General features: G+C 37.8%; 2 protein-coding genes across 3 annotated transcripts in view; one reads left to right on the plus strand and one right to left on the minus strand.

Moving 5' to 3' along the window:
- Positions 1-165: 165 nt before the first annotated feature.
- On the minus strand, positions 166-10,056 carry rec114 (REC114 meiotic recombination protein). 2 transcript variants are annotated; one of them, XM_030726104.1, is made up of 6 exons: positions 9,891-10,056; positions 6,367-6,456; positions 3,009-3,092; positions 2,549-2,722; positions 1,396-1,470; positions 166-1,185 (listed from the first exon to the last, which is right to left on the minus strand). In XM_030726104.1, the coding sequence occupies exons 1-6, from the start codon at positions 9,972-9,974 to the stop codon at positions 1,021-1,023; spliced, it is 672 nt and encodes a 223-aa protein (XP_030581964.1). In that variant the 5' UTR covers positions 9,975-10,056; the 3' UTR covers positions 166-1,020. The 2 variants fall into 2 exon arrangements, with proteins under 2 accessions (XP_030581964.1, XP_030581963.1); XM_030726103.1 differs by having other exon boundaries at positions 1,396-1,473.
- A 2,487-nt stretch (positions 10,057-12,543) lies between these two features.
- Positions 12,544-24,458, plus strand: part of hcn4 (hyperpolarization activated cyclic nucleotide-gated potassium channel 4) — a 74,437-nt gene continuing 62,522 nt past the window's right edge. The window contains exon 1 of the mRNA XM_030726102.1: positions 12,544-13,939. Coding sequence (XP_030581962.1) covers positions 13,248-13,939 — 692 coding nt within the window. The 5' untranslated portion in view covers positions 12,544-13,247. The remainder of the gene's footprint in view (positions 13,940-24,458) is intronic.

Below are 24,458 nucleotides of genomic sequence, written 5' to 3' on the forward strand. Positions count from 1 at the left end.
ACGCAATAGGATACTCAGAATAGACATTTTCTGTTGTTATCCCTCGTGTGGCTTTTTTGCATCCAAAATGACCTTTTTTATGGAGTCATCATATATATATATATATATATATATATATATATATATATATATATATATATATATATATATATATATAAAATATGTCAAATGTTTTATTCTTGAAAATTTGTACAGCATATCATGATCATTTAAGTATATTTGATTTGTGACAAGATGTCTACTTTTAACAGAACTTTTATTGTGAAGCAAGGGCTTCAATGACTGAAGCAATGACTTCAATGACTGGCAGTATTTAAATTTAATTGCGAGTGCTTACAGAAAATGACTACTGTGTGTTTAACTATCTTAACAAAAATAATATACGTATTATTTTTATTTTCTTTCCAGAGTAACTTAGGTGTCTTGTATATGTTGAAGTATGAGTGTTCAAATGATAGGAAAGGTGTAAAAAATATTTTTTTTATAATTCCCGATTTCATTAAATGATTTTTATTTTTTCCTCTCTTTAACTGTATAGCATGGCTATAATCCTATGCAATATGTATTCTTAAATAGATATATGGAGGGCAGTTTGTTTTACTCAGTGAAGCTTTAATATTGTGGGATCACTTGGAAGCTGGCATAGCCAAATTCACTGCTGTAGCTGCATGACTCCTCTTTCAATACAATGTATCCATGTGTGGTGCGGTGGAAATGGACCTGCATTAAGGTGGGAACGAGGGACCAGAGTACATAGCCACGATCAAACATATAAGTGAGACCAATAGTTTTTTTGTTTTGTTTTTTTTAAATAAAAAAACGTAAAAATGATTTCTTGTTCATTTTGTAAGTCCTTTAACCACCAAAAATTAATGATATTCAAATCATCCTCTTTGGGCCATGCAACATAACGACTAATTTCAAAGAACACTGGCACCAAAGCAAAAAAAACACTCCTCCACCAACAGGCACTGCCTACACAAACCTGACCTTTCTGCCTTCAGCTATTGTTAAGATTCTTTACTCTTGAACCAGTTTCCTCAGCTCCCCTTCCACCTTCTCTACAAGTCCATAAAAGGTGGGATCCAGCAGACAAGCACGCAGGATATGCTCGAAGTCCCCTTGTTCAAAAGAACTGTGTTGATATACTCGAGGTAGAGTCACAGCAGTGTCTCCCAAGAAGTGCTGTGGGAGGTCCAGAAAATATTTAAGTAAAATCAAAAAAAGAAACTTAAGAGCCCTGTGTGAGCTATTATAATTAAATCAAAACCCACACAACAATCAGTAAAAAAAAAAACGTTGCATTTCCAAATTAAGCTTACCGCAAAATTGCAATTAACATGTTACATAGTTGATAGTTGTTACTTTTTCTGCCTCTCACTTTACAGTCAATACCTGGGTAAGATGCTTGATGGACACAGTTCCTTGGACAACCTCAGGTTCAATTCCCACAGCTTTTTGCTGACAAGTCTGCTGGCACACGATGACAAAAAAGAAAAAAATATTGATATGCACAGCTCGACACAAGAGGGTTAAGAGACCAATCAGTGGCCTTATTACTAATTGAAAGTTTTCCACCCCTCAAAATCCTTTCATCTCAGATCCTTCACTCTGTCTGTTTGCTAAAGGTCAAATTCAGCCCCACAGTGGAGTCCGTTCCTTTCCCAGTCCTCCATGTTTAATGCTGTGAAGACCAGAAGCCTGGATGTAAATTTTACTCAGAATTCAATTTGCTAAAACGTATGCTATGAGTGTTTTTAAGTTTAAAAATAAATAAACGCTGACCAGCTTACGTCTATGAAGAATAATGAGTATGAATGATAAAGAATCAATACTACAATCTCACCCCTGCAGTATGTCATTTATAGAATTTAACTTATAATTGCTGAAAGGTTTTCATAGCATTTTTTTTGTTTTGTTTTTGTGTTTAGCTTTTGTACATACTTGTTTGTTTTCATAATCAGCAATTTCAATGTTAAAGGCATTATTAAGAAATACCTTTATCAGGGGCTTAGGGGGGGCATGCCTTTTAAATTGTTGAATTCATAAATTATTTAATGTTTTTTCTGCATTCCAATATGCTTAATGTGTTTGAGATGCTGTATTCTAAACCATATCTTTTACTGTGATTGGCTAATGATTAATAGTCTATGTCACATACTGTAGCTGCAGTGTGACCTCTAAGAATAAGACAGTATTGTCAATAGCACCATCTAGTGAGGACAATATGGGTTTCGTATCCTGATGAGGCTGACTACAGCATAGTGGTGCCACTATATAGAAAGCACAGAGTAATGCCTGTATGATAACTTTAATTATGGCAATTTTCATTATGGTGAAATTCTTGTTAAATTTACAAAATAATGGTTACTATTGAGATCCTTTTCCCAATAAAGACTATACCAGGAAAAAACTCTTTGACACTGTAAAGCCACACGTTAATCTCTATGTGGGGATTTCTGTGGGTGAAATCTTTTAAATGCATGAACATGCACCAGTCCTGTTTTTGATGTTGAAATTGTATTTAATGAAACATAAACTGGGCAACCTGTACTGCTGGTGCAGGGACCGCAGCAGGGGGCTGATTAGGTTGTGGTGGGGCGCCATCCTGAGTGGTGACAGGTATGTACTCCATCAGTTTTTCCACAGCACTTGAGCACTCATTTATAGCCTCTGCCATGCTACGTCCATCAAACTGCATCCTTATCATGCGGCTCTCTCCCTGGAGGAATCCACAAATACACTCAGTCTGTATCTGTCAGTCTAAACTGCACCAATAAAAACACAATCTCTAAAAACAAACAAACAAAAAAAAGCTTGGGTATTTAAGAGACTTAAATGTAATTTTCAGGCAACTAAATAATAAAGCAGCCATGTCTGTATGCACTTTAAATTTGTTATGGCGTCACGAATGTAATGATCTTGCATGGGAGTTAAGGTATTGCCATGAACATTAAGATGAATTCTACTCATTGTGGGATTGAAATACATGTCATGTCATCACTTACTTTCACAATAAATCGAAACCTCAGATTATCAGATTTCTGGTGCACTTTAAGAGAATCTGAGCCACACAGCAAAGGAATTGTATCCTGAGAAAAGAGAAAACCAAAATCTTTAGCAGCAAAAGCACAAAACAGTGTAATCAACTGGTCACGTTAATATATAAAGGATAATATGCACGAATATAGGAAAGACCCTTAAAAGTTGATTTTGATTCATTCATCTAGAAAACTCAAAAGTACAAAAGAGAGCATTATGGTTTAATAAAACTGTTTGAAAAATAAAACATGCTACCCAAACCTGTCTGCAGGGGTCTCTATTTGCTCAATAACCCCAGAGTTTCTGCTCTGAGGCGCCTGTTAAGCTTTTTCACAAAACCAGGTAAACAAGCTATAAAGAAACATTAGCCTGTTATTAGCAATTACTTAAAAACCCTTTACAAATATATTTAACTTATTAAAATAACAATGTATGTTAATCAGGCAGGTTTTACTTAGAACAACTGCACTCTAAGTGGGGTAAGTACTTCTATAGTACTACAAGATCATCATTCTACATCACGTGTAAACAAATGCCAAGCAATATCATGCTTGGTTAATTAATTCACCTTTAGATGTCTTTCACTGCAATGAAAAATGTATTCCCAGAAAAAAATACATATTGTGACTGTTATTAAGACATGCATATTAGTTTTGTGTCTAAACTTCTTTTTGGTGGGATACTCAAATAGTCACTCAAAGTCAGTCTAAAAAGCCATTTTTAGGTACCAAGTTTTAATAAAGCACAGTCTTTATCAGTCAGCTGTACTCTTTGTAAAATTAAAGGAAAACCTGAAGAAATACTTGTCTAATAAAACAAATATCAGGTATGCTTAACGACAATTCAAAACATTTCCTTCAAACCTTACATAACCTGTAGACCAAGCTTTCTGTATTGAAACTTGTTGAGCATTCAGTGCACCAACAATGTATATCAGACCAGTCTATCATCCTCAGTGAAAGCTTTCTGCAGTTTGACCTGATTATCTGTCTGGCTCGCCAACCTGCCACAGCAAGATAGCTATGTCTCCTGCCAGAGCACCATTAATGAGCCACTGTGTAGTCCAATAAATTTCTGCTCTATGTATGGCAGAGGTAATTTTTTTTTTTTATGTCAAAATGTCACAACAAATATTCTACTGGTATTATTTTTACATACCAAAACAAGCCAACAAAAGACGAGTTACAAGACAAAAGCTACATGTCAAAAACATTTAACAGAGTCCCTGCAGTTTTTTTTGTAGTTTTGTAGGCTTCTAATCCTAGCTTACAATGGGGTTGAGTATACATGTACAGGTAGACATGACTGGTCCACATACTAAAGTCAGTGAGTGTATTTTACATTATTTGACAGGAATATATGTTATTTTACTTCTGGCCATTTGATGAATAAAACTGCCTATTATGCCAGAGTAAATTCTCAATATAGAAAACTGGTAAATGCCTTAAATGCTGCTGAATACCCTTTGGCTCTGGCTAGCACCTCTTCAGGTGGTGTCAAAATGTTTTCTATGCAGGAAAAACCCTCCATTGACTGGCCGCAACTGGTACTGTCCTACTTGTGGAGTTACAATGTGTTGAAGCATATAAAATAGAAATGTATTCAAGGGATGTTGAAGTGTTAAATGTTGAAGAAGCCTTGAGTTCTTGCTTAGAGTATTTGTAATAGTATTAGAATATTATTAAGGTAATTCTAAATTTGCACCAAGACGTTCAGAGGGATATTTGGTATGATCCATCCAAAAGAAGTCACTCAAATCCCACCAGATTTGGGCAGAAATGTCAAGCTCTTCAACAGAATATTTCATATGGCCTTAACTGAAAACTTTTGTCTGGAAAGCAGATTCAGAAATTCTGCACTTTTTCTCTCATTATTATTATGTTAAAGGTTTATTTCAAAATTACATATATACTACATATACTATTTTGTGTAAACATTTAGATAATTGTTCATTTTTTTTCTTCATTAGTATCATACAAATGCAACAATGTAGTAGTATGTGACATACACTAACCGGCTACTTCATTTGGCACACCTTGCTAGTACCAGGTTGGACCCTTTTTTGTCTTTAGAACTGCCTTAATTCTTCATGGCACATTATATTTAACAAAGTGCTGGAAACGTTCCTCAGAGATTTTGGTCCACATTGAAATAACAGCATCAAACAGCTGCTGCAAATTTGTCAGTTGCACATCCATTATGTGACTCTATCACTGCACCACATCCCAAAGGTGCTTTATTTGATTGAGATCTGGTGACTGTGGATGCCCTTTGAGTACAGTGAACTCAGTCATGTTCAAGAAACCAGTTTGTGATGATCTGACCATTGTAAATGTTATCCTGCTGGAAGCAGTCAACAGAAGATGGGTACACTGGAGTCAGAAACAGGATGGACATGGTCAGTACTGTTGCTGATGATGTCCACAATGCTCAATTGGTCCTAAGGAGCCCAAAGTGTGCCAAAAAAACACCCCCCACACCATTACACCACCATCACCAGCCTGAACTGTTGATATTGGGACAGGATGGATCTATGGTTTCATGTTGTTTATACCAAATTCTGGTGATAACATTTAAAACAGAAATCAAGACTCATCAGACCAGGGAATGTTCTTCTAATGTCCTGCATGAACTGTACCCTCCTGTTCTTAGCTGAGAGGAGTGGCACCCGGTGTGGTCTTCTGCTGCTGTTGCCCATCTGCTTCAAGGTTTGACTGTGTTAACAAGGTGAATATGCATACCTAATAAAGTGGATGGCTAATAACTGATTTAGTGTTGCATTAGTATGGGGTAGGAGAGCAAACAATAAACAGTATAATCATTTTTTAAAATAAATCTCATGAAAAGGTACACCACAGTAAACCTATTCACTGCTGCAGAATAGCTACAATGTATTTCAACATGTGACTCATGTCTAAAAACACACTACATTTTGTCTTATTGAGCATATTTTAATCTTTGATAAGAAATCTTCCAGAGATCAAAGTATAAAGCACCATATGAACATACACAACCTAGGTATTATTTTCATTTGTTTCCTGAAGGGTCACGTTACAATTCAAACCATTTATTTAAAAAAAAAAAAAACAGATTTGATTATGTAATTGTTTAATTTCAACCAATTATAAAGTGAATCATATTAGAAAGTGACTAAATATAAAAAATGCTTGTTAAAAGAATACCCATCCCACTAACAACAACCACAAACTATAGAGCATACCAGGATCCAAGAACTAATGTTTAATCCTCAGCTGTTGTGTGTACATGGGGAAATATATGTAAACAAAACACAAAACAGTCAATATAGCCACCTTCTCTCCTTACCAAGCTTTCCTGTCCCTGCAAAACCAGCAAGTATCCAGATTCCACAATTGTGAGGACAATTTCAGGTTTATTGTCCTTTGCCTCAAGAACCTGGTGAAGAGAAAAAATATTAAATTATTAGGTTTCCTGGCTATGACTTCATATATACATTTCTGAAGGATGTAAGATGCTTTTTTGAATTATAATTTTGCTATTTTTACTGATTAAGACAGCATATGTAGCTCATTAATATAGCAAAGATGGTAATGTTCTTGGTACTGTTACATTTAAAGTACCTGCCCAAAAAAAAGGCAATGTGTACTTGACATTATTTACTGAAAATGGTTTAAAATTTTCTTTAAAAAAGTGCACTAACTAATGCCTCATAAGTATCTGGAATGACTCATTATCATTATTATAAAATCACTCAGATAAAATCTTGTAATTCCATGCTCACAATCTGCCTTACACTCAATTTTACAGCTTACAAGTTGCTATAATATTGTGATGGTTGTAAATGCACCTTAGCTCATTTTAAAGCATTTTGAATGAATCCTTCTGAGTTGTCCTATAATTTAGACATGTTCTGGCTTCACAGCCACCCATGTGTCTTCAAAATAAATATACAGCTCTAGCTTGCCATCTAGAGTCTGGTGCAGTTAATGAAAGAAAAAAGGCACAAAGATTAATGTTAGAATTTTTCAAAGTTGAAGAAAAAAAGCATAAAGAAACAAAAAGGTTTCAACTTGGAATATAATTATTTAAAATTTAAAAGAGTTATATTATTGCAACTATTAAATAGATAAATGCGCTTTCTCTACCATCAGTTGTTTGTGACCTCAGCTTCATGCTGAAAGCTGAAAGCACATAGAGACTACAACTGTATGCTCTATTTGATTGAGAATCTGGGGAGTCTGGAGTCTGGGTCAATGCCTCGGCCTATTAGTTATGCTCCTTGAGCTCTTCTTGAGCAGTTTTTGCACTGTGGCAACAGACACTTCCAAGCGTCAAACAGGAGGGTCCATTGCCATGAGGGTGTCTGCTTGGTCTGCAAAAACCTTTTGGTAGGTGGTGCCGTTCAAGTAACATCCACATGAATGTCAACGCCCCAGATTTCCCTGCAGAAACACTATATGGTTTTAATGTTAAAGCTCATAGTTCTATATTGCTAGAGAGACAACATTAGAGAAAATGAATGTAAGAAATGTTATGAAACTGCAAGACATAGAACCCAAAGTGCATCCTGCCACTACAGTAGTCTTAAATGTTGTTTTATGCTGCAACTCATAGATATTAACCACAATTTTGATTAAACTACTGTTCTATTTTTACTCTGTTTCTGGCGATTTGATTTTATGTCTTGAAGCACATGTGAGTAGTTTTTATATCACACGTGCATGTGAATACCAAAACTGAATTTAAAGCAGGGCTGGGAATTACAGCAGAACTAAGTAAACCTTCAAACAAAGGTCCTATCAGTCAACACAAATTCCCCCTGGCATAAAGTGGAAAGCCAAAAACTAAATCATTTTTTTCCAAGCTCAAAATAGGTCTTTGAGGGGCGACTATGTAAAAATCTCTGTACAGAGCCCCAAATTAAAGCAGTATGCAAATAATGCCTTTCTCACATTTGCATCACAGTTTGAATCTGTGCTCTAATTTACAGTCATACTACATTTACCATTATAAGGAAATAAAAAGATAAAAGAAAACTGACTATATCTAGAAAACAAATTATCCAGACCTACCTGGCCCTATGTGAAAAAGTAATTGCCCCCTACACCTACAGTAATAACTGGTGGTGCCATCCTTGGCATCAAGAACTGCAATCAAGCATTTGTGATGACTGACAATGAGTCTTTCACATCACTGTGGGAGAATTTTGTACCACTATTCTTTGCAGAATTGTTTTAATTCAGCTAAATTGGAGGGTTTCTAAGCATGAACAGCCTGTTTAAGGTCGTCAAAGCATCTTAATTGAATTTAAGTCCAGTCCATTTAAGTGTGCCTGTGCTTCAGGGCACAAACTGATGGCTGGATTCTCCTTGATGATTTTCTAGTAGAGAGAATTCGTTGTTCCATCAATTAGGGCAAGTCATCCAGGTCCTGAAGAAGGTGACTCTGCGGTGAGGCTACGTCTTAATCAGCTGTTCGCGCCTTGTAAGGTCAGGAAACCCAAGATTCAGCAGCGATCGCCTGGCGTTAAAGGATTATTCTGATAGAGTGTAGACTGCAAATTTAAAATTTAATATCCAGCAGGCTGCACAAACAACCTACATAGGTACTGTATACGAATTGTTCATCCCTCAGTGTAATTAGAAGGACAAAACAGGGCAGGTCATCAGGCAGGAGAAACAGGATCACCTCCTCAAAGGCCCTTGTTTTTTTTTGATTTCCAATCTTTTGTTTTATAATTTGTATTTGGAGCACTCTATTATATGTTGAGTATATAAAGAAATGTTTAATATAGGCCTAATGTATGCTTTTACATTAGTAATTAATTTTTACACTTTTTTAAAAATTTAAATCTAAGGAGCCATTTGGGAGCCGAAAGTGCCGGCTCCGGAATTCCCATCACTATATGACGTTCTTTTTATAAAATGTTGTGTTAGTTTTAGACTAGATTTGTCTCCAATTCACGTATTTTCCCAAAAGTCTTTGGGATCATCAACAGGTTTTTGGCAAATTTTTGGCTTTGTGTTCTTTCTGGTCAGCAGTATTTTTTTTTTTCACCTTGGAACTCACCCATATGTAATTTTTGCCCAGTGTCTTTCTTATTGTTTAATCATGAACACTGACCTTAACTGAGGCAAGTGAGGCCTGCAATTTTTTTTTCATAGATTTTTTTCCCTTAATAATTTAAATCATTTAAAAAATTTTATTTTTTATTCAGTCTTTGTCTAATAATAAAATCTGGTTGATGATCTGAAACATCAAACAAATAGGATATATGCACAATGTACATAGCTTGTTATTCTTCCAGAGTTATATTTATTTTTATTGCATGCTTAATTTGATCTATTTTATCTATTTTTTGGTATTTTGACATCCAGTGTGGGCAGCAAAGTAAAAATTTCATTGTACTGGGAAACAATGTTTCTGCACTGTATATATGACAATAAAGTTTTGAAACTTTGAAACATGTAAGTGTAACAAATATACAAAAAAAGAAGAGAAAAAGCTCAGAAAATTAGCAAATACTTTCTCACAGCACTGTTCGAATTATAAAACATTACTTAAAATGATTCCAGTAAAAATGGTAAAATCCCTCCAGTCTGTTCAGGTTTTTATCAAGGGTTAAAAGGACAAAGAAAAGCTCCACTTTATGAGTCACAAACTGGGATGGATTTACTAACTAGCAGGTAGGCTCTAAATAAAATTTTAATTAACAATAACTGAGTTTTAATTCACCTACATATTCAGCTACTACACTGCAGTGATTAAAGTTAATGCCAGGCATAATGCTAATACAGCTCGGTTAGCTTAGGGAAGTTTAGCTAGCTAGGGCACGGTTATTCAGCAATAATTAAATGAAGGTCAGTTACCTTCCATGGTGTTACTCCTGTCCCTCTGGAACCAGGGATGAAGCGCCCATAGCGTTTTAATTTCCATGTATGAGTGGTGGTCATTTCCAGTAGAGAAGCTGTCCCTTGATATTTTCTGGCAAATGTACACCTGACCTGCTAAGGAAGAGTCCAGCCCAGCAGAGGAGCCTGATAGGCACAGAAAATAGATGGCGCGAAAATGAACGCCTTATTCAGCCAGCAACAGAGAGAGAGAGAGACTGATTCATAGGTACTTTGTTTTATGGTCAAAGGTGACAGTAAGATTAAAAAGATGTGGCACTCAATGTTGGGGTGAATTACCCCAAAACATTTTCCCCAAATCTCTGCCCAACACCCTTGTGAAATGTCTGTATTACAGTATAGTATATACAGTAGCAGTGGTAAGAAAATTTAGCTTTGGAAGGACCTATTTTGAAACACGACATAAGTGCATTACAAATTCAAGGTTCAGCATCACTTCCTCAGCAGGAAGCTGGCTCATGTCTCCACATGTGACCCAGCAAGTGTGGAACACATGACAGCAGTTGGTGCTGTATGGATGTAGGAGTGCAACCCCACTTTCTGTTCAAGGATGGCCTTTGGTGGCAGATGCAGATGGATCATCCTTCAGCCATCTGACAGCTGAAGGGTGACTTTTGGTTTAGGGTAAGTTCTGACTTATTTTGAGCATAAGAGTTTCACCAACAGCCTGACATGTTTTACCACATTTAGGGAGTCTAATGTGATGCTGTGGTACATCAAAGAAGCCATGAGCATACCTTACTGGACTTGGACTCTTAAGAAATAAATATGTAAAATTACAGAAACAGCAAACCTGAATTTTGTTCTTATGTTAATTCACAAAAAAAAAATGTAAAAAATAATATAATACTATAGATGAAAGTAATTGATCATCTATAGTGAAAAAATATTAACTTTTCTGTAATTTAATGGAAATCCTTTTATTTAATGGTTTATGCATTACTTTGGTGTAATATGACAGGCTATGATGTCCTCAGTCAGGAGGCTGTAAAACTGATTCAGCCCTACAGTATGGCTCAGATGGAATCACCAATTCAGCCTCTCATGATGCTATTCAGTCCATAATGTCTGCTCTCCTTTGCAATTTTCACAGTTTGCAAAGCCACCCAGTGGGCCAAATGTATGTTTGTCACCCCTGGTGTAGAGGGAAGCATTTCTTACATACGATACAAATAGATCTTTTTTTTTGTTTTGTGTTGTTTTGTATCACAGTGGTTACAAACACAGTCCTTTTTTAATTCTTTGTCTTAAACTAAAATGTCAGAAAAAGTGTTTCCTGCATATTTGAAACAAGTCGGGTAATTAATATAGGACCAATATAACTGACAATCATCTTGTATTAAAATAGAATCTCAGAATTATGCAATTAAACAATCTAACCCTGGTGAGGTATTAATGAAATGACATGTTTTTAATTGTTCCCCCTCCACCATATGTAACTGACTCTGTGCTCTTTGACTCTGTGCTGATACAGATGATGTTTGAAAGTTAAATTTCTTTAAAAATATTGACTAGTTAGTAAGTGGTTTTGTTAATAGAATTGTTGAAAGGCACTACTTTGAATATGTGTGTCAACTGGCAGGGCTTTCACTACATGCTGTTCAGGTATTTGTGGCAGTGATTCAATTCATTTTATTCTTTTTTTTTTTGGATTAGAAGCCTAAGTTACATTATGCAAATTCAACACAGTAAAAATGTCCTGTAAATTAAATTTACTTGTAGCTATTACATTAGCAAACTGCCTTCTATTTTTCTTAAATGTTTCGAACAGCACGTCCATATTAGTCCTACGTTATCCACTAGAATTGATGATAAAAGTTTTTATATATATAAAACCTTCCTGCAGAGCCTGTTGGCACTGATCTTTCTCCGTGTAAATGTTGGTGAAGTGATACCATCTAACATAATTTGTTAGTAGTGAAACAAGTCTGATTAAGTCAGATATGTTTATCGATAATCTACTAAAGATTATTGATAAAATAACATTTACTAAGGATTTGTAACTGGGTTTGTTTAAGAACACCAGCTATTACATCAACTATGTGACTTTTCCCAAAGCTGTACTGAAGATGGAAGATACGAGTGTGAAAGATATCCTTCTAATGAAACTGTCATACTTCTGCTTTAGGCACTGTGAATAAATGAATGAAAACAAAATCAGAATTAAGGTTACTTTTTCATTCACAGTGAAGGCACTTGTGAAATTAAATAATTAAATTAAAGCTTCATTCACAAGATACAATCCTTTAGCCTAATTTTTGTTCTTTATCAGCTGCAAAAATCAGACTGCAAAAAAAAAAAAAAAAAGAAACAAAAGAAAAACAGGAAAATATTTCCATTGAACAGTAACAACACATGGGCATGGCATTCCTTTATAAATACATAATTGGACAAATAATCTTGACTTAGAGCGCTTTCATATTTGTTTATTGCCATTTGAGAAGCCACTCGCATACCAATAATTTTATACAAAAGCTTCTTACCAAATGATAGACGACCCTATTCTAGCTTCATCTGTATTAGTGTGCGCAAATTACGCAGTAGATCAGACTGATTATAGCAATGGCAAGCAGGCTTCTTGGTCTCTCCTAACAGAAGACAACACCACGGTTTAACAATGGGCATGCTGGCTACCTGTAGCCTTAACTTAAAAGAACGGGAGAGCATTTTAAGAATGGAGAGAGCTTTCCCCTTTAAACAAGGTGGGCTGAGCTTATTTGCAGTTCTCGCTCCTATGGCAACCCAATAGATCAGCATCATGAATATTCACAATTCACCAAAACGCACCCCGACTATGGATCAGTGATGTCAGCGGTCCCTGGAATGCTTTACTGTATTTTTGGACGATTGTGTTGCGTTTTTATTTTTTTATGACAGCTGGCAAGACGTCTTGTGAAAAGAGCATCCTTCGTCGTGCATGACCTTTCCCTGGTCTCCATATCACCGTCCGTCGGCACGTCTCACATGTCACGCTAAGGTGACTTTCAGGCAGTTTTTCCACTTTTGCGCACAATGTCGGAACGGCACAAAGATGTACATCGGGGACGCAGTGGGCATGCGGACCGCCCAGGGTGTGCGTGAGGACATATGCAAACTGTCAGGTAGTCTGATTATGAAAAAGAATATCCCTCATCTGTTTCAGTAGAGCCACGGCGGTCCGTGTCATGTGTAGCAGGCTTTCAGGGATTCAGATTAGCTCCAGACTGATCGCTCTCACAAACAGATAGGGAGCGCGGGGCTGGTGGCAATAACCAGTACAATACAGGCTAACAGTCTGGATTTATTTAATTTTTCCCACTGTGTCTCAATGTCATAATGGACAGGTTGCACTCCTCCATGCGTAAAAGGCTCTACAGTTTGCCACAGCACATTGGACAGAAAGCATCTATAATGGGTGAAGGAGAAGACGCAGACAAGGACACCCGGAGGAAGAGCATTAGGATGAAGCCTCTACCGTCACCGTCGCCGACCTCTGGAGGAAGCTGTAAAGGCATCGGCGAGACCAGAAGTGGGGAGTCTGTGATCATGGAGACGGACATAGGGAGACCGATGAAGACCAGCTCAAATGGAGATTGTCGGAGATTTCGAGGCAGCCTCTCGTCCATCACAAGTCGACATGTGCACGACTCGGACTCGGCGGAGGAAAGACGCCTCATCACTGAAGGGGATGTCACCCCAAGCGAAGAGAGCCCCCCTGGAGCCATCGGTGACGGGCAGCCGGATCAAGGTGCGCAGGAGGCCAGCACTGGCGCTGGCGGTGGTGCCCAAACTGATTCTCCAGACCAGCAGTCAGGGTTTATAAAGTTGGATGGCATTGATCAAATTCTGCCGGACGACGAGAGATTATATCAGGCTGGGTTCATACACAGACAGTTAGGAGCAATGCTTCAACCAGGGGTCAACAAGTTCTCCCTGAGGATGTTTGGAAGTGAGAAGGCAGTTGAACGGGAACAAGAGCGGGTTAAATCCGCCGGATTTTGGATAATTCACCCCTACAGTGATTTCAGGTAAATTTAGACGCATCACACTTGCTCATCTCAAAAAAAAAAAAAAAAAAAGTTCACAGTAAAACATGATGTTATTGTCGACAACCTGAATAGGCCCAGATGTTTTTCATGGTGTGTCTCATTTATTGGGGCATTCGTCAATTCAGACCCCCCCCCCCCCCCTTTTTTTTTGTTAAGTTTTGCACAACCCCATCTCCCATCCTACTCTTTCACATTAAAGATTACATTTTACAAAGTCCACAACATTAACTTTTTGTTTATATATATTTAATAGCATTAACTATGTGCATAGATTAATTCAGATTTTTTTTTTTTTGAGTGTCATATCACAATAAAAGAAATATTCATTAGTTTTAGAGTATGAATTACTATGGAGGCCTATAGATACATTTGTTATAGAACAACCCATCACATGACACAACCCAATTCCAATTAGGATTAAAATTTTCCTATATAATATAGTCTATTCAGTTTGATATATTTATTCTTTTTGGTGGTTTCTTCTGCTATTTTGGAGAAAATATGAGCTGACATTTACCATTACTAAAAGTTCATGATGAGGTCTTCATTTACAAAAAGCTCTAAATGATTATTTTTCTCCTTTCTTTATACATTATATTAAAAATAGGGTTTTTATTTTATTTAAAGTGAATGCAAGTCATGGACTGTTTTTGAAATGATCATATTTTATTCCTACTCAAATGACAGCAAACATGAATAAAGGAAGTCAGAGTAAGCACTCAGTTGTAGGCCTGCAGTTTTCTCGCTGGTTTTAGTGCCCTTCAGTTTGTTATTGGCCAAGTAGCTTTGATTTATGGCTACGTGGAGGCTCTTAAGTGACAAGTAAGACTGGCTTTTATAGCTTTTTAAACCAAACTACATTCATGTACACTAATGATACTATATGATACTGGTGTGTAAACATTATTATTGGGTGGACTTCTCAAAGTTGTATGGTTTTATTGCGCTCACATTATCTGTGTAAATTCAAACACACTTAGGATAGACCATGATGAGGCCATGATGAGGACGTGAGATATGTATTAGACAGCTTGCCATTTTTGTTATGCTCCTTCCAGCTGGTTGTGTTTCCTCTGACCCCCTCTACTCTCTTACTCACCATGTTAAATGTCAGGTGAAGGGTGATTTGGCGCTTGGGGAGACTGTCCTGATACCGAAAGGTCAGAGATTTGGCACCAGCCACTGGTTTTGAAGTGTCTTTGAGCAAGACCCTAAAATGAGGACTCTATTCTTTTAGTGAAGTAGATGCTTGTTTGACTCTGTCCTTGAGAGCTGCCAAAATAAATAGATGCACTGAGAGAGAAGTAATTAAATAAAATTGAGGTCAGCCACCCACTTGTTTGGGGCACGATGATGGATACTGTATATTACCATAATTAAACATTTTGGTGATCTGAGAACCAATTGCTTGTGGTACGAGCACTCAGCGCTTTGATTTTGCAATTACTCAACTCTACAATTAAAACCACAGATGTGCCGCTCAATCAGGACAGCAAAAAAGTTGTGTCTTTGCTTCAGTTAACTCTGCATGGAGCTTTGCATATTTTGCTGTGACTGACATCAAAAAAGACAAAAAACACTTAAATGCATTTTTTTGTATTTTATTGGGGTAAATTACCTGCTTTTAATCCGCGTTCATATTTCTCAAATAGCATTTTAGACCAATCTGCATGCAAGGTGGGAAAACAGCACATTATGTTGGAGAGCCTGTTGCCATTGAGTTATGGCTACTATTTCATTTTTGACAAAGTGAAGCCGAAATGAGATACATGGATGCCTACATCCTTAAAATCAGGATAAGGGACAGGACAAGATGACTCTAATTAAAGTACACAAGGAGATATGTGGGACTTTTTAATGGGCCCGGAGAGGAGAAGGGTCTCTGTGACTTCCCATGTCTGCATCAAAGCTTTGGCTGTATAAGCTCAAATTAGAGTGTCACAAGGAATCACAGTCATCACTGTAGCAGAATTCAGCAAAATCTCCTCTTGTCAAGTTTTGTATAACACTAAGAAGCAGGGGAGGAGCAATATCTTGCAAGGGAAAAAGGCAGATTAAAAATGGCATCATAATCCAATCTACAGCCTCATTTCCAGATCCAAAGCTGAGCAGCCTCCTTCGATTCTGAGCAAGCATCTCACAGTGAGCAGATGCGGTCAGTTAGCCAGAGGGTGAGGGAAAAAAATAAGACCAGTTTATCAATGTACCCTTTTATATAAGGACAAATATTAATGTTCTGAATGCTGCGATGGCCATAAAATATCTGTGGGAGGGTAATAGGGTTGTTGAACAATACATATGATTGGTGCTGAGATTAATGCCTGTTCTCTTCTGGTTCAGACTGGATGATTTTGTCAGTGATCCTTTTTGCAAGTTTTCTTGTCCCAATCATGAAAAAGTGATAGCGCTGACACCTATCAATGCAGCATGTCCTTGAACTAAAGAGCGATAAAAGTCATAGAATATTTATAGATAGGATATTTTGGTGCTTGATCGGCAGAACGATAGCCCTCTCACAGAATAGATCCTCTGTCTTCTTCTTATGATGGAAACCAGGTGATTATTATTTTCTTACCTGTTTGCATAGCGCCTTTTGACTGGAGTCTGTCAAAGGAACGGCATTGTGCAGGATTCTACACAACTGATGAGGTGCAATATTAGTATGCAACCCTCTGATCAAGAAGAGCCTTTTAATTATCTAGCAATTCAGGGCCCAGAGGACACATCTGTTGGAAAGTATTCTACAATTCCCCAGAGAGATAGAAAAGAAGATGTCATACATTCAAACTTTTTTTATTATTATTATAATTATTATTAAGCTTTGGAATTTTATTGCCATCGCATTCTCAGAGTCTGGTCGGCTGTCCTGCGATTTCTGTCAATCAGTTAAATCCCTTTGCAACAGTAAAGCAAATCTCTTCTGCAAGGTCCACTTTTACAACAGACTTTTATTCCTCATGTGCATTCAGTTCTATTCTGGGAAAAATAAAAGTGAGCAGACAACTTTGCTTCTTTTGCAAAGAACACGTAAAAGAAAAGTAGAGCAAATGTAGCAACCAATGGGCACATTAGTGCGGTGATAAAGTTAAAGGGAAGCAACTTTTAGGCAATTTAATGACTAGATAAAATTACATTTAATGTTCCTGAAGGCATTTGCTGTATGTTGCTGTAGTTTAACCAGGCTTGGTTTCAGTGCTTGAGTTATGATTTTTTTTCTTTTTATAGCTACAGTTTTTAGAATGCTAAACTGGTAAGAACACTCAGCGTACTTGATTTGAATAAATTGTGAGTGGTATCTGTGCTGCTTCTACAGAGACTATCTTTATGCTTTGTGACATATTGGGGAAATAAGCCCCTTCGTTACTGTTCGCTTAATGAATTCAGAGATATTTTTAAAAGTTGTGCAGTTTAGCTTTACAGGTCTTATCAAGAATTAGCAGCCTTATCAAGCATTAGCAGCCACTAACAGCTGCTGGCTTTCTGTTGAGGATACAGTACACTTACTGTACGAGCGTGAGTGCTCGCATGCGTATCTGTGTGTATTATGTTTGTGTGTTGAGTGTAGGGATCTGATTGAATAACAGCATTCTCTATTTCAGTCGGGTTGACTACAGTTAATTTGAGACTACATTTTTCCATTGATTTGTTTGGGTCTCATGGGGCCTCCAGCTTTCCATCGTTGGATTTATTGAAAAATGAGATGGAGCAACATACAGTACATGATTGGAACAAGGGTGATTCTCTTCCTTGTAGTGGACAGGAGTCGTAATCTGGGTGCAAGTTACCTAAAGCCTGCATTTTGGAGCCCAGTTTAATATGTTTTTGACATTCAGAGAGCAAAGTATGTAAGCATGGTCTGTCATCCACCATATCCTATTCTCTTATAGTGCTAATCTACATAGGAAAGTGGGGGAAATGGTTGCTCGAGATTGCATAGGATAATGACACTATTTCTCTTTCAGTCCCCATTAAATAATTCCTTCTTTAATGTAGTGATGGTAAAACATGGAGATTACAGATGGTTCTGGCTTGGCCTGAAAGTGGGGTAATCAAAATAGGCTTCTGTGCTCAGCCACCAATATTGGGAGCCAAGAGATTATTACAGCACAATTTATTTAATGGAGGGAGCCCAGGGAGGATGTGCGTGGCCGGTGGGTGGAAGGTTGCCTGTCATAGTGGCAGAATGATTGAACGGTGCTACATGACCTCACCAGGCACACTTGTGTGGGAGTGTTTAATCAGGACACATGGCCGCAACTGTGGAAGAATGGCCTTTTTTCTTTTTCTTTTTTTGCATTACAATTTTTCTCCTCCCTATATGGTATTGAATTCAGTGTTATGTATTAGGTAGAAATTGGAGTTTAACCTTGGCAAAGTGATGGTAATGTTGAGGTGAGATTATATCGATTGTCTGGACATCACATGCATTTTGAAAATGGGAAAGCCTGTTGGAAACATTTTTTGCTTAGTACCGCATGTCACCCAGCTGGTATGCCTGACGTATGCCCTTCCCGCTTCACTATCCTTTGCAATGCAACATCAATTTATAATGTCTCCAGGTGGATGCACAAATCTAGTCAGCCAAGACACACTTTTCTCTTTTAACATTTCAGTGTTATTTTTATTTTTATTTCCAGTGGACAGCTATGATTGTTGTCCCACTGACCAGAGGTAACTGACCAGAGGTAAATACATTCACCGGCCACTTTATTAGGCATATATTACGCATACTGTTTCTATTGCTCGTTAATACAAACATACAGAAAATAATCAGCATATGTAGTGTCATTGAGCTCTCAATGGATTTAACCATGTAGACATGGTCAATGGGGAAGAAAGGTGACTTTGAAGGTGGCATGGTTGTGTCAGTCTGGGATTTTCCCACACAACCATCTTTAGGGTTTATAGACAGTGGTCTGGAAAAGAGAAAATATCCAGTGAGTTGACAGAGGAGAATAGCCAGACTGCCTTGAGCTGATAAGAAAGCAGCAGTAACTCAAATAACCATTTGTTACATCCGTAGTATGCAGAAGACCATCTCTGAACACACAACACATTGAACATTAAAGCAGATGGGCTACAGCAGCAGAAGCCCACACTGGGTGTCACTACTGTCCACTAAAAACAGCAATCCGAGGCTACAAATTGCACCTGGTGAGTCTTGATTTCTGCTGCAACATTCAGATGGTTAAGTCAGAATTTGACGTAAACAGTATGAAAGCATGAATCCATCCTGCCTTGTATTAGGGGCAAAGGCTGCTGTTGGTGACGGAATGATGTGGGGGATATTTTCTTGGCACACTTTGGGCCCCTTAATACCACTTGACCACACAGCCTACCTGAGTATTATGAACACAGCGTACCCATCATCTGAATGCTGCTTCCAGTAGGATAGTGTGCCATGTCACAAAGCTCAAATCATCTCCAACTGGTTTCTTGAACATGGCAAGGGGCTGAAACTTGCTGTTGCTTACGAGAGTGATAGTAACTGACAATTTACAGTGATGGCTTACTATATCCTTCATTATTTTGGGACTTTTTTTGGATGTAGCAGATTGACAGTTATTATTTAATCAAATGGTTGTGCCCATGATGCAATCAGTGCTGTTCAAAAGAGCAGTCATCATAAAAAGACATTAGATACTGTAGGTGTAATCTTCAAAGGAAACCCAACAGGGAATTCTTTACTTTGATTATAGGTAATGTAGTGACACAACCTTGAAAATTGAAAACTCTGAAAACAAGAAATCACTTGTTTTCTAGCAATCAAGGAAACACAGCACAGTGTATTTTATGGGATACGTGAGCATGTTTGGAATTACTAATTAAGACTTCTTGAATTTAAAAACCTGCTGCGGGCTATCAGTTTTCTCTGATGTCTCCTATTGAGCATTCAGGGACACTTATTATACAGACCTGAGTAAAATACTGTTTGCATTTCTTAGTCTATTTTCTATTTAAGTGCCATGTGGCTGGGATTCATTAATTTAACAATGCAGTGAGGTTTCAAGTAAAAAATGCCATCCTTTTGCACCCCATGAGGTTTTAAGTAAATGTAAATATTACAGTAATTATGCCCTAAAATCTTGTATACTGCTACTAGAGAAAATTGTTATGCTTAATGTCTTCCTAGTGTTTTATTTTACCCCTGAAATTATCCTGTTACTTTCTGCATGATTTTATATATTATGGCAGCTAAAACATGATGACTATATACATGTTGAAGCCCCAACCCTCTCATGTCTCCTCACAGAGATTCTGATATTTCTAGTACATACAGGTTGACCTTTTAAGTCCTGTCTGTGTCCCAGGTGGATCCCCCACCCCCAGTCCTTCTGAAATTGGATTGTTCATCAAGCAACAGGAAATGCCCGAGATGGGAAACTGTCACCAATATGGTGCTCCAGGGGTTGGACACAATAAAAATAATGACATTTAATTAAAGATGCTCACTACTACAGAATCATCTATGCACAAAAATGCCCTTAACTTCAGACTCAATTAGCAGACAATGCTACAAACAGTAGGTGTAGGTGGATCAGAAGAATGACCATGTAGAGGCGGCAGTTACATCATATTACAATGCATTTAATGTTTTTTGCATTTTTTACATTTTACAACGTCTTTTGGTTTTTCTTACCTTTTGATTGTCTGGTAATGTGTACAATTCTAGAAATGCAAACAACAAACATAGCCATTTCATTTCAGAGCTTGTGATTAGTGCAACTGAACAAAATTCAAGCCAACTAGTTAAAGAACACATAAAGGTGAGGGTTTATACCAGATTGAATACTAAGATCATCTGTGATTGCCATTGTGCCATTGCTAATATCACTCTAGCTATCTGCTATCACTTCAAGATACCTTTCCATTGTTGATGCTTTGCAAATGTATAGAAGACTAAAGCGCTTATGAAACAGTAGAGAGGAAATACTTACCGGGATCAATGTGTTTGGCCTGGCCCCGCCACATGCTGTGTGTCTCAGAGACTTTGACAAATGGTTAGATTATTAGACAGGCAGTGGTGAGAGACAGATTGCTCACTCTATAGGGGTGATTTATCTGCACCATCTCAGTAGCAGACAGCGTGTCCCCTTTTTCTCCACACCAGTTTTGGTCCTAACAAGTTACTCAGTTTTTGATTCCATAGGGAGGCTCCAGCAAAGTTAGTAGGTTTAAAGCTAAATCCTGACCATGTTTGGCATCTAGAAATTACAGAGCTAACAACAAAAAAGAGAGAAAAAAAAACAGGATGAATCCTGCACATAAGCCTCTGCTTTTGCTTGCTCACGCAGACCAGTGAAAATCAGACACACTGTATCTGCTGAGATTTAGTTTCATTTCATGCTCAATGTCTTCTCACTGAGGGGCTTCCAACAGTTTCAAAGCTTTATTAACTTTGGTCTTATTTATCTCTACTTTTTATGTTTCCAAAAACAATGGTTTTAAAAAAATAGAGGTAAGGTGATCAGTTTTCATCTATATTATATCCAGAAGACTATACTAACTTGGATCTTTCCTAATACTGCTGCACTTAGTTGAAATGTTGGTTGTCCTAGTCTTATTTTCTGTCCCTACTTTTACGCTTTCTCTCCACTATGTTTGTTTTGTTGGGTTTCATGCTCCTATACTTCGTCCTACCCTTTCAACTCAGAAAGGAGATACATACTAAAGTTTTTTGTGTGCATGTGTCTACTCCATGTCTGAATAGCGGCTTGCTAAGTGGTGAAAACACTGGCCCAGCACTGGTGCAATCCTGCAGTAAGGTCATGAAGTAATGGTGTACACTGTGACCCATAACAGGTATGATAGTCACTACATTATCGTAACATCTCATCTGCGGTAGGAGAATACCCATTGCTCCATCTCTCTCCAAGTCCCACTCCTCTATCGATATGAGGTTCTTGCTGGTAGTGGGAGAGGTTTTGAATTAATCTGTGGGGGACCACTGGCCAGAGTTTGCTCTGTTTGGCTGTCAGGAGACTCCTTTGACATGACATTAAGGACCCTATGGGAGATAACAAGGCATCATGATAAAACACAGGCGCAGTTAGTGGCAGGATCACAGCCTACAAATCAGATATTGGCACATGCTAGTAGGATAAATGCATGCTCATGACAAAGCTCATGCTCACTGAGTGCTCTCTCTCCTCTCTCTGCCTTTTACAGCCCTGTCACTCACACTTTCTCTGTTTTCCCCCGCCGAGAATCTACTTATTTGTTGACTTTAGACTACCCGTGTATAGTTTTTGTTCCAGAGAGCAGGTTGTACTTTGCTTCGAAAGACGGTGATCCCAGTGGTACCAAAAGAGGGTAGAAAAGACAGACTTGGCTAATTCAGGGCATTTTTTTGTCAGTGGGCTCTCTGATTACATCTGGTCAGTTTGCAAAGTGGCTCTGGTGATTTTATGATTTAGTCAGAGCTTTCAAGAGCGTACTTCAGAGCTATTCAAACGTCAGAGCAAATTTAGGCTGGACATATCTCAGTGAGTGGCTCTGGGACATATTCTTAAATGTCTGGAACTGACACTGTGGCATTTAGGAAGTTTCTCTAAGATGGCTAGCCAGGTTACAAGCTTTTGAATTACTGCCTATACTCTGTCATGGAATTTGAATGGAGAAGAAGTGAAAAGAAGCAGAACGTTCAGTGATTATTACATTACCAAGCTGTTTAAATTCCCTTTGAGCCATTTACAGAGAATAATCATTCAATGAATGTGCTGTTTTTGACAGAAGTAACTTGCATTATTAACTTGTCTGTCTGTTTTAGTGGAATTCTCTCCAAAATCATGCATTGTATACTTCAAGATAATGAACTGAGCACTGTAACACTCAACATTAATCAGCTTGTATGGTACATACAGAAAAAAAAGTTTTTCAAATTAAAACTGTATTATTTAATCACATATTCAATTCAATTCAGTTTTATTGCTATAGCACCAAATCACAACAGTCGCCTCAAGGCGCTTTATATTGTAAGCTAAAGACCCTACAATAATTACAGCGAAAACCCAACAGTCAAAACAACCCCCTATGTGCAAGAACCTGGTGACAGTGGGAAGGAAAAACTCCCTTTTAACAGGAAGAAACCTCCAGCAGAACCAGGCTCAGGGAGGGGCAGTAATCTGCCGCGACTGGTTGGGGCTGAGGGGAGCGAGAACATATGTATAAAATATTTTGACATAACTATACAGACTTTGACCTATAAATGAAAACATTTGCATCGAGTTTGTTAGCCGATGATTGTCAGTAATATTTATCAATGCAGGCTGTTTTTCGTCATATAAAACAAATAAATGATATCTAAGTGTGGTGAAGCGCTAGTGAAAGCATTGATCAACTTCAGAGAGCAGGCTACACTCTTTTATTTAGAATTTGAGATGTCAAGCAGCTCCTTCACTTACATTTGCCAGCGTTTGCTCATAACGGGCCAAACTGCTTCTCTTTTAGAGTTTACTACTGCGGTATTCATGACGTTGTCTAAAGCGTTGTCTTCCCCCTGTGCTGTGTGTGCTGAATAACAGTCCCAGACAGCATTTTAGAGGTGAATGAAAAATCACACCCAGTACCTTTAACTTGATGTCCCACCAATAAAACTGCTAGCAATCTTATTTATGGATCTCTTTTAGTGGCGTTGGGTAAGGCTGACCCTTTTCAGATGATTTTGCTTCTCCTCTACCCTTGGTAGGCATTTAGTAAATCCCTGTTTTCTCTTAGCCTAAGGTTGGGGAGATTTGCTTCTACCTCTGATGGAATCTTCTTAGCCTAGGTTTGATAAAACTGCGTGCCTCACCTAAATATAGCCTCCTGCAACTGCACAGCCCCAGTGTCAATGATGTGCTTGCAGTGTGCCTGCTGGCTGTGCTTAGCAAAGACAGCACTGTTATGACAGTTCATTGGAGCGGATGACAACAAAAAATAGGATTAACCCTTTTAACCTGATTTTTTTCTCCTAAACACTTAAATCTTGCTGTGTTTGCCAACTGGCTTGTTTAAGACCAACGGACTGTGCTTTTATGGGCAGTAAACAGGCATTTTTTTTTTTTGTCACTGCAGATGTTATTCTCCTGTTTGAAAGGCTTTACCATAGATTTCATTTCCCTTTGGCTAAGTGTAGATTATGTAAAATTAAGTGATTTTTTTTTTCTGTCTCACAAGAGCTTTCATGCTTAATTTCCATTCACACTCCCTGTTCACTTATTCAGAATTGGCAGTGGACTAAATGAAGCTGTTGCTCTGTCAGTTATCATTTGAGTTGAACTGTAATATATAAGTGGTTCTGTTAAGTTGGTCCCATGATGTTTAATCACACCTAAAATACAGCTGTGCTGCAGTGAAACACATATTTCAATTGCTCTGGATGGAAATATATGTTGCTTTTCATTATTTTCAAAGGCAGATAAAATCTGTCAAAGAACACTGCATTACATTCACACTTACCAAGAGTAAAAGACATTAAGGATCATCAGATTTAGGGTGATTTTTCTCCAGAAATGTG

The sequence above is a fragment of the Archocentrus centrarchus genome, chromosome 3 (genome assembly GCF_007364275.1).
Source record: "Archocentrus centrarchus isolate MPI-CPG fArcCen1 chromosome 3, fArcCen1, whole genome shotgun sequence".
In the NCBI taxonomy this organism is placed as follows: Eukaryota; Metazoa; Chordata; class Actinopteri; order Cichliformes; family Cichlidae; genus Archocentrus; species Archocentrus centrarchus.